At 40.3% G+C, this 11785-nt stretch overlaps 1 protein-coding gene across 1 annotated transcript; it reads left to right on the top strand.

Annotated features, from left to right (window-relative positions):
• The first annotated feature begins 3344 nt into the window (after positions 1 to 3344).
• LOC125003868 (alpha-fibrinogenase albofibrase-like) lies at positions 3345 to 5930 on the top strand. The gene is made up of 6 exons (XM_047578108.1): positions 3345 to 3492; positions 3770 to 3817; positions 4701 to 4886; positions 5112 to 5158; positions 5426 to 5571; positions 5682 to 5930. The coding sequence occupies exons 1-6, from the start codon at positions 3368 to 3370 to the stop codon at positions 5871 to 5873; spliced, it is 744 nt and encodes a 247-aa protein (XP_047434064.1). The 5' UTR covers positions 3345 to 3367; the 3' UTR covers positions 5874 to 5930.
• Positions 5931 to 11785: the final 5855 nt, after the last annotated feature.

The raw sequence follows: 11785 nt of genomic DNA, 5'->3' as shown, positions 1-11785 counted from the left end.
GTCAGCATTTACCACAATACCGGATATTTGGAAAACAATTTAATGCGTCTCAGGACACAGTGCGTTCACGCTACTTGATGCAGGCAGATGACGAAACCGCCAAATGTGGTCATCTCTCAGATGTGGTCTCAACGCTTGCAGGGATCTCAGGGGTGTTCCCGCCTGTCTTTAACGTGATCAGATCTTGATGGGATGCAAAATACTTTGTATGTACAGCTTTACTGACAGAGATACATTTGCCAAAGTGTCCCTGGTGTTGAACACCTCTACACAATGGTAGACAACGTACCTCGATGTCTCATGTGGCAAATGATTTGACTCTCTGTGCCGAGCATTTTGCAGAAACAATTCACACTTCCTTAGATAAAAACACTTTACTGTATAGTTTCATTATTACTATTATATATATATATATATATATATTTAAAAAAAGCATGAAGCTGGTGTTTGTCTAGCTGTTGTTGAATTTCTAATAATCTTTTGCAGCAGTTACAATGGACCACCGATACTTTAACGTATTTGATTTCATGTATTTCATTTAAAGCATCTTAAAAGAAAACAGCATTTGCACCACATTCGACGTGTCATATAAACATGTGAACTGCAGATCAATGTATCAACAAATGAAAAGCTATTAACGCCGAAGGTGACCAGGGAACTATAAACAATTTTGAGGTGCGTCCTAAAATGAGCGGCGAGCCAGTGTAATGATGCCAGAATGGGGCCGTGGAGTTGAAGTTTTTTTACAACAAAATGGCTCTGATGGGTTGTAGGACTAGAGAGTGCCGATGCCTAAATGCAAACACAAGCTCCACCCACTCCCAACCCCCCCACCTGACTCATGCTGCTAAAACAGATGATTTAAAATCAGAAAATCACCCATTTAATCTTGAAGCAAGTAAGCTCAACAGCTCTCAGACGTCTATTTTCCTCTCATCATGCAAAATAAATTTAAATGCAACTGTGCAAAATTGAATTCAACAATGAATTCAACAGAGCGTCCTTTTCAAAATGAAACCTCTTTACAAACAGAAAATAATCGCATGCAAACAGTAGTGAGTCGAACACTAGAGCTGTAGTTAATCTTCAGAAAAGACTGTGAAACTGACGTTTTTTTTTTTTCTTATCAGGCAAATATAAACTAATTACCTTTGCCAGATAGACGTAATGTGTAGCGTAAAAAAATTCTTCTGTGTCGTCACTCAGAGTGTACCTGAGCAGAGCAGGTAAGGGAGTGGCTCTCCCAGTGATAAGGGAGTGGACTGCTGGGCTGGGAGACGAGGAGTCGTGACTCGCGGGTCAGTAAAATGACGGTCGACATCTCTACACCAGACACATAGTCTGATTGGAACTGAGTCAGGTAATGCCAGCCTACCTTCATTGGTGTTTATTTTTTTCTTGCTTCCTTTAGCATCATATTTTACTTGTGCATACATATTAGGTACAACCAAGAGAAAAAACAGGGTGCTCAGGATGTATATTAATGCATATAACGAGTTTTTTTGTTTTTTACCGTTGGCCCAACAACCTGCTCAGGATTCTGTCCACGGACGGTTACATCCTGATGAAGGCTGTTTGCCGCTACCCATGGGTTGTATCCCAGAGGCATTTTTATTTATTTTTTTGTTTTTACTACTTATGTTTTGAACCTTTACATTAAGAAATAACCTTAATAAAGGTGTTTTCTATAATAATCAGTTGTTGGAAAAGACGCTGTACAGATACGACCGTAGAAAGTGGGAAAGTGGAGTATGTCGCTTTTTCTGAGGGATGTCTTCTTATGTGTGACTTGTTTCAAACACTTTCTGCTGTGGCCTTTGTGTATTTTATGTCATGGTTGTTGATAAATGGTGGTGCAGATGCAGGACACAAATAGTTTGCAGTGAGGGTTTAACAGGTGAGTGCTAGCAGGGGTAGAGGCAGGGTGTGTCCACCAGCTGATATGGCAGTGTGGTGAAGTGGAAGCTCAGTATTTGCATCTGCTGTTGATAAAGGAAGGTTGGCGGCAGGTAAGGTCACTTATCCACATCTCTTGTCATAAAACAATTTGTTTTTTAGTAATTCCATAGTAATATTTCACGTGTTTTGTGCTATGTATACTGGTGTTTTATTCACCGTATTCTCCAGCTAGAGGCCTATTCAGAGTCATAGGAGGCTGCTCCAGTCAAAGCTTCTATACCTGTGGTCTATGTAGTGTTATGTAATTACTCCACTGAAATGCTAATCAGTCAGTGCGTTTACATGCACGTGAAAAAAAAAACGAATTATTGCCTTAATCGGACTATAACAGGAGAACTTAAGTGCATGTAAACACGTTACTCCGACTAAAATCGGAGTTGTCATTATCCGATTGAGACACCCAGATAATGCGATTGAATCTGAGTTTTCGTTTGGATAATGCGTGTGCGCATGCTCCACAACCGCTGCGCTGGCGGGTGACCCCGGAACAAAAACGTCCAAGAAATCCGATCGTAGAAGAAGAAGAAGAATAGAAACGGAGCCGTCGGAGGGATAACGCGGATCTTACCTGCACCAGAAGTAGCGCGAACATTGTGTATAAGATTAAAACATGTACTATTATCCATCTGGTTGTTGTTTGAAATGCCAGTCTGTTGCATGAACAACTATTGTTTATTATATCACGTAATAGGACAACCGGAAATCGGGCCGTATTAACGTGGTATTATCCCGCTGAAAAGACACGTATCGCCACCTAGTCAGGAGGAGGAGAACAGTTATTCGATTTTCTTGCGCTGCATGTAAACTGGGACAAGGACTGTAGTGAGAAAGTTGAATTTTGAGCGTAGCTCGATTAAGCTCTGCATGTAAACGCACTGAGTGACTAGTCAGCTGTGCTGTGTCTCTGTGTAGAGACGTCTGAGTAGAATGATGTCGGGGACTGAACATGGGAGGGTTAGCGTAGCAGTGACACATGACTATAAATTGAGCTTCAGGCTACAGTGTAGTGTCCACAGCTACATCGTACCTACAGGGTAGAAGTGATCCTCTCAAACAAGCATCTTAAACCAAGATTAAGATGAATTGAACTGACAGTGACAAACCACTGCAACACAACACATTTACTAAACACACACTGATGGTGTAAACCAGCGAACCAATGAAAACATTTAGAGGGAAAGTTATAGTTATTTGTTGAAACTCAAAAGGACAGGTTGTGAAATGCAGCAGTTTGTACTCGGTGGATGATCTTAGAGGTGTGCTGTCGATGTACTTTAAATAAATTAGTTAGTCAAAGAGACCAACTTTGCATTAACTGTCAGATGTCACTTTATCTTTTTATGTCTTCATTGGAATACTATTATCTACTTTCAGTGTGGCTTAAAATGACTGGAACTGTGAAGCTTGCATGGATGTGAAGAGCTGTGGTTTTAGTGATAAACCTCTGCTATGTGATTGGTGGCTCCGTGGTCATTGGAAGCGGAACAACAATGATGGCTCCTCTGACGCTCTTTATTGTTCTGCTGTGGGTCGGTGAGTAGGGATTGATGTTAATGTGGTTTCTTCATTTTGAGACTTGACCACATCATGTTTTGTTGATCCATCAGATGCTAGTTCTGAAGGTTTAATGTACTGTCTCCCTCCCTCACTGGGAACATTATGTTTTTGAGTAGATTTGGGCTATATGGTATTTTTTTTATTAAATCTATGTTTAGTCATTGAGGCAGTGAGTGACTATGTTGTTCAGTGAGTAAAACCAACCAATTTTAGCACCAAGTTCCAGCTCATAGTAGATAATTTTCTCTTTCAGGTACCACAGTGAGCACAGTGGTGGATGTGCACAAAAGAATCGTTGGAGGTAAAAATTGTGACCCAACAGAGCGTCTGTATCACGTGAAATTGGTCGATCAAAACAATAATTTCATCTGTGGAGGCTCTCTGATCAGTGACCAGTGGGTTCTGACTGTGAGAAAACCTTAATAGGGTCATTCTTTGATTAGGGGTACATGTCATGTCCATTGGCTGTAATTTTTCAATTTTACCAAGTATTCACTCAAAGGCATGATCAATTTTACATCAAGGCACATTTCTCTTTTGTTAAATACAAAAACGTCAACCGATCCCGTTATTTATTTTGCAAAAAATGCTAATTGATTGTTTTTATGCTATCGTCTATGGCCAAATTTCAGGTTTTGCTCCTTAGATTAATACTAAATTACATGTTTTTGCATAAAAAAATCCTAAATATTTGCTAGAAATAATTATGGTAATTAAGGTGTTTTATAGTATATATTTTGCTCATTCATATGCATTCAATTAACCAATTTATGTGTCCCCAAGAAAACTCTGTCAGCTGTGTTGCCCACTGAAAAACCTCCCATAAATCTGAAATGGTTTGCTCTGGAGTCACATGTCCAACATCACTGTGATGTCATACCCTTTTTGGAGGCAGATTTGAAGACAGAGTGGTAAATCTTTACTTCTCCTCTTCAGTACTTTATCAAAGTTATTCCGCGCACATAGAGCACATTAATTAATGGTCAGTTGTGTTATCAACATATTCATGTGAACTTTAAGATTTACCATATATTGCCTTTTTGGTCAACATGATACAAACCCCTAATTATAGAATGACTCCATATTTCTGCTTCTTAAATTGAGACCAAACTTCACAGCAATTATGCGATAAAGGAACAGTTTTACCTGTCACCTGAAATGTGTTTTATAATCTGTGCTTGCAGGTCTGTAGTTTTAGGAGTGCATCCAGGTCCAGGAGAGTCATTGAAGATAACCACAATAAAGAGCTATATAAAGAGGAAACACATCTTCAGAAAGAAGATCCATGACATCGTGTTACTGAAGCTACCGGAGGGAACACAAGCTCCAGCTACTATAGACCCTGCTGACTGCAATGCAAAACCAAAATTGTGAGAAGTAAAGGATTGTTTACTTTTTCATTTTTACTCACAAACACATTTTTGGCAATTGCTTTGTATTTAGTATAATACAATAATGCTACTCTGTCAGGAGCTTCACAAATAAAAGTAAAAAATAAAATGTATTTATTAAAAATGGATTTTTAGTGTTTGAATCTGAACAAAATTGAAATGATAAAAAGTAAATGTAACATTTTATTGATTATTTTTTTCCAGGGGAGATGTGGTGCAGATTGCAGGACATGCCTCCACCCACATGGACGGTAATAATGAAAGTCAGATTGTCTTTGACGTATTATTTTATCATTATTTTCTGAGGATGATAAATATGTTAAAATGTTGATCTTTAATGTCTATATTATTATTTAATAATACAAAAAACATGGTTTCCAAGTTGTACGTTTTAACTGGGCAGTTTATTTTGAAATGTGATTAATTTCAGTTGATATAATTTATGGTACGGTCAAACACTGCATCAGATTACACTATTTTATACCACAACTACAGAGCCCTTTTTCATTCCTTTGTAGTGGATATTCAATCACCAACTCTTCAGTGTGTAAATGTTTACGTCGTTGACTGCACCGAGCTCAGAAAAATTGAGAGTCGCAGTAACACAGGCTATGAACACCAGCACTGGTTCTGTGGTCAAGCTACTGGAAGGGATATACGTGGTGTGAGTAGATACAACTACGAACCTAGAACATTTTTAATAGTTTAACATTCATCAGTATTTTAATTAACAAAGCACAACTTTTTCCATAAACATGTTCCTCTTTCTCACAGGGTGACTCTGGTGGAGGAGTCGTGTTCAATGGCCGGCTCTACGGTTTAATCGCTTTCAGCGTGAACGCTACACGTGCAGGTGAAGACGCAATTGGATTCTTAGACCTTTGTCATCCAGACTATTTACAGTGGATCGAGACAACTATTGCTACTCCAAAGAGAAAAAAATGTAGTGGTTTCTTCTGTGGTTAACGACAAACATGTCACAAAACTCTTCCACAATAAATATTGCATGATACTGCAACCCTGCATGAAGCCCTGTTTTATCTATGAAAACCTGAACCGACTGATACTATACATAACAGGTACTAGAGATACATAGAACATCTAAAGATAGAAACATTTTGGTGACATAATTTACTATATTGCTGTCATGAACAACTCATTGTTTATCAATGTAATGTGTGATTATTTAAGTATACATGCCACAATTTAATCTGATATGGGTTTTCTACATAAGTAGTCCTCTCTACAGCAGTCAATTTAGAGCATCAGAAAAAATACTGCATTTTTTAAAATCTGGCTGCAATCCTGCAATATGCCATTGAGCACTATTAAAAGCTACTGATGGTGTTCAGTCGCAGCCTTTTATTTTTACAGGCTATACATATAGTCAGTATCTAGCACATGAGCTGTCTGTTGTCATCATATGTATTCAGGTCAACAATAAAGATATCATTGATTCATTGATGATTTCATTGCGGTATTCTACTGCAATACCTGCAAACTATTCATGATTTGACTTTTCAATATATAGTGGACTCATGGGGCGCCACCAGGAATTTTGGGCCCATGGAAAACACATCACTGTGGGCAACAGCCCCACATTGTAAAGGCTAAAGGGTAGGTCCATGTACCATTTATTAATTTGAATTTCAATTCAGAAGGAAAAAACAATAAAATTGACTTATAAAGACTTTTTTACTGTTGTGAAAGCTTTCTAAAATTTTAACTTTCATGTAGAAAATCAAGGTCAACAAAGGGACCGTATATGGTAACTTGCCCTTAAGTGGTAAAACTAAGTCCAAGAAATGTATATATAAGAAATTCAAGAAAAACACATACAAGGTGAAAGTAATAGGTATTTTATATCATTAAGACTTTTTTTTTTTTAACATTACGACACTTGTAAGCATGCACATTATAACAACATTGTTTACACATGTACAAATGTATCAAATGAAGCGGTTACACTCAGCGTTCATGTAGCGGTTGACCCTGTAAACACTCCTGTAGACTCATTTGACCTGATAATGTTGCCTGAACCTCTCAGATTACATCAGGTTGACAATTTGGATCCTGGTCTCCATGACCCAGTAGTCTTCAACAGCTGGAAGCTCTGCAATTCCCATATAAATGAGGACGACCATTTCAGCCCTTCTGTATGTTGTACATATAGGTTTGATACATGATATACCTATTTACTACAGGGCCAGAGTACCTCATGAAGTACAGCAAAGGGATTTCAGTGTAGGCAATTGGATATTAGAAATGGATATCAAAGTTTTGTTTGACATTGAAACATGAATAATGAAATATGAACTGTTTCTCCATTTTATTGATTTTCTTGTCTGTGTTAAAATTCAAATGAATGAATGGTACCCTAATACTAGCCTGTAGCTACCTAGCTTATTTCACTATGGACAACAGGTTAATTTCTGCCACTCACAAATTATAGAGGGTACACACCTTTCTTGCAGAAGAATCGGCTCACTCCTCTCTCTCCTTTCCTTCTTTCCTTTTTTAAAACCCCAATTTTTGTTTGCCACTGGGGAGAATTGTGATTGATGAAGCCATAGTAATAATTTATCACGTCTGTGGATCAGGGCATCTACAGAAGATCGCTCCCTGGGCAACTGATGTGCAAAAGCAGGGAGAATCATGCAGGTTGTTGGTCAATATCATTTACCTTTTCATTAGAGAGTTTTTTAACTTTTCCCGCCAAAAAGATCACTTATCACTATATAGATAGTTATATTTCATTATTATATGACAAAATTCTTTTTTGTGAGGGTGGTTTAATCATTTTCTGTCTCTTTTTCTACCCATCTTTTGGGGCCCCTGTTAGTCAAGGGCCCTTGGAATTGCCTCCTATTATTGGGAACATGGAGAATTTGACTTTCCTACTTCAGTGTTTGTTTGGCCTCAGATGTCTTTGATGATTTGCTGAGTATTTCTGAGGGATGTCTTATGTGTGACTTGTTTTAAAAAAAAAAATCTGCTATGACCTTTGTGTATTTTGTGTCATGGTTGTTGATACATGGTGGTGCAGATGCAGGACACAAATAGTTTGGAGTTAGGGTCTAACAGGTGAGTGCTAGCAGGGGTAGAGGCAGAGGTCTGGAGTGTGACTACCAGCTGGTCTGGCAGTGTAGTGAAGTGGAAGCTCGGTATTTGCATCCGTTTTGATAAAGAAAGGCTGGCAACAGGTAAGGCCACGCATCCACACCTGACTCCGCTCTCTAAAAACAGTTTGCTATTCAGAGCCATAGCGGGCTGCTCCAGTGAATGTTTCAGAGGGATGTCAGATCCAATGGTTTGTCATGTTTTAGATCTCCCTCCCCATGTGGACTAATGTCACTGGGCCTCATTCATGAACCGTCCTACTCACGAAGGTTTTACGAAGATTGTGGCATTCATGGATTTTTTTCTCATCCAGGATTTTTCTTAGTGTAAGAACAAATCCTGCGAACACCCAGGAGTACTCTTAAGCACATTTCAGTAGCGACATGTTGGCATGGTTGTGTTGTCTTCTTTTGTTAAGTTCAATTAAATACATTATAGTGCAATTTCTGTCATATGTATGTATTCAGTCATTTAATTTTTTCCCCCATTTTAATTCAATTAAATGTGCCAACCTTTAACATGAATCAAGTAAATTGGAAACCATGCCGTCAATTAGTGATCCCACCCTATTTACAGTATAAGTGGCATTTCTCCATCCACGGCCTACAAAACAATGATATATATATATAGAGAGAGAGAGATTGCGGATCGTGCCCTACAACGGGAACGAATCTTTCAGGACCACGTAGATTTTTTTTATTTATTTATTTTATTTTTTCTTTTCAGAGAGCGACGAGGCTCCCACGAGCTATTCTCAACGATCTCTGCAACTATTTGTGGGCCAGCACTTCGGAGCCACACACATCGGTCCGACCCTGTCCCCCCGCACGTACTATCGACCCTCGGGTTTTTGGCCACTGGATCCTTTCAACGGGAGCTGGGAGACAGGGTGGGCATCTCACGGTCATCCACCAGCCGCGCTCTCCCTCGAGTTGTGGATGCAATTAATCAACTCGCTGCGCAATACATAAAATTTCCATACACAGCAGAAGAGCGAGTCGCAGTCAAGAGAGGATTTCCTCTTGTTGCTGGTCTCCCTAACACCATCGGCGCAATGGACTGCACCCACGTGCGCATCAAGGCACCCTCTCCAGACTCCTTTACATATCTCAACCGCAGGCATTATCACTCAATAAATGTACAACTCATTTGCGACTCAAATAACCACCTGCTGAACGTAGTGTCCCGGTTCCCGGGAGGAGCACACGACTCCTATATTTTTCAAAACGGCGCCGTGGGATGGATATATACACACACACACACACACACACACACACACACACATATATATATATATATATATATACACATACACACACACACACATATACAAACACATATACATACACATACATACACATATACATACATATACATACGCATTCCTCTGGAGAAGCAGCGGCACAGGGAGGGGATGACAGCGTTGCATTGGTGCCCAGGTCCGTGTCCAGAGACTCAATTGATGGCGCTCCTGAAAAAGCAAGGTGGGAAAATGTAATCCATATATCCTACCCGAGAGTGCCGTCTCCCCCGATGATGGCCCCAATGCGCTGGTCCAACTCAGACATGGGTGTCGTGTCTGCACGACATGCTGTCCCCCCTCCAGTCCGTTGCATCTCCCGACGGAATTTTGCAATGTTTCTTTTTGTTTCGCAGTTAAGGTCGAACCATTCCCGTCCCGTCCCTCTCCCGACACTTCATTCACTGCACGCGCAACTGCCCCCCAGGCCTCCTTTTTGTGTTAGTGCAACCTCCACTAAGGCTAAATATAGTTTCTCCTGCAGCAGAACTTCTAGTTCTGAACTACTCACGTTTTTTTTTCTTTTTACCTGTGCTCCACCGGATTTACTCTTTGCTTTACGCATTCTGTTGCCGTTTCCTCTGTGTGGCGTCTACACGCGGCCGTGCTGTCCCTTTTATGGGTATTAATGGGCGGTTACTATGCTAATCCTATGTTAATTAGACTCACCCGGCACGCGCGCTCAATTTACGAGGAGATAGCATTCATTAATTCAGCGGTTTAAGAACACGTTGATGAATCTGACGTAGGCTCTTCTTAGAAATCTTCTTAAGGAAGACTTAAGAAAGAATCTAAGAACATTCTTAAGAAGATATTGGTGAATGAGTCCTATTGTCACTAATGTCATGCTTATAAAATAGACGCATGTGAAACTAGTCTCTTTTTCATTTAGTTTATTTCTTTCAGAGATCATTTACAGAATACGTTAATGAACGTCAGTGATGTTCTGTGCTAGATTTAGCTACAAGCTAATTTCCATCTGCAGTCCATGGACAGATACAAGCAATAAAATCAGACATGCACACTCAAACACAGCATCATATATATACATATGAAAGAAAAATTATTACCATTTGCAAAATTGGCATTATTAATTATTTTATGTATTAAATGTATGTCAGAGTACAGTACAAGGTTATCAAGGGTAGGCATTTTAGCATGTGGGAGTGAGGGCTTAACAATTGAGTGTTAGCAGGGGTATTATTCTTTCTGTGCAAAAATACAAAGGATGGAGTGTGTCTAACAGCTGATCTGGCAGTGTGGTGAAGTGGAAGCTCAGTATTTGCATCTGTTTTTGATAAAGAAAGGCTGGCAGTTGGTATGGCCACTCATCCACACCCGACTCCACTCTTGTCATAGGACAATTTGGTTTTATTCTTCACTCCATATAACTAGATAAAATGGGGGCAAAAATTATGCAACAGAGAACAATGGGAAAGGCGAGGAGGCACATGTTTCTCCAACAACGTTCAATGATGTTCGTGCCCACCAACCTCTCTGCATCAGTGAAGCAATGGTCTTTAACAACCAGAAGCCCACCATCAGAAACTTCAATTTCCCCGACTTTAACAGGTAATAGTACATAAGGTGCGTTCAGTCCATTAGCAGCTTCTAAGGTCAGCCAACTGTCGGCGTCCTTCAACCGCTCCCCTTTCTTTGCCAAACACTCCAAGAAAAAATGAAGAGGTCCGTTCACATCTGGACACCCCACTGTCTGGGCCGCCACAGTGGTGTATCCTAGTAACGATGCAGACCTTTGTCTGTTGTTACAGAAGCGTGCTATATGTCCAGGCTGAGAGCAGATGTTACAAAGAGGGTTATCGTGGTCATCATACCGGTTGGCTGAACCCAGCCGAGGTTTCACCCATCCTTCTTGGTGGCCCACTTCGTGAGGTAGTCTGGTGGAGCTCTGACCGGATCTCCTTAATCAGAGACTGGGACAGCTTATTAAATTTGGCTGACATTCGTGTGTTCATTTCATCCTGCAATTGGGTTTTAAGTTGTTCCAAATCCTTCACACTGGGGACATTGGCTTGATTATGCCCTCTCATAGCAAGACACTGTACCGTAAATTTTCACAACTAGGGCCTGATTGAGGCTCACTTTGGTCAGTCATGTTGGTCTTGCCAACCACTGATTTCTTTTTTGGTCAATCCTGCCAACAACGCCAATTGTAAGGTGGGAAGGCAAATGACTTGACCAACCAGTAAGAGGGAGGCAAGAGGCAACCAGACAGGACTATAGAAATTGATCTTTATTGGCCAATCAAGAAAAGATTGTTAGAAAGAGTCTTAAAATCACAGGCATGGCTGAACTACACGAGGACTACGAATTCTCTGGGCTGGGTGTCCCTGGTGTGCGATCCAGCGTGTGGCCAAGCCGTGCAATCACCAGAACTAGTGCATTTGTGGCTCGGTCGGCACTGCTGCTGCTGCCCTCCACCGCTCTCATTTCAACC

Source organism: Mugil cephalus, chromosome 2, assembly GCF_022458985.1.
Source record: "Mugil cephalus isolate CIBA_MC_2020 chromosome 2, CIBA_Mcephalus_1.1, whole genome shotgun sequence".
Taxonomy (NCBI): Eukaryota; Metazoa; Chordata; class Actinopteri; order Mugiliformes; family Mugilidae; genus Mugil; species Mugil cephalus.
This window is presented reverse-complemented; position numbering and strand designations above follow the sequence as displayed.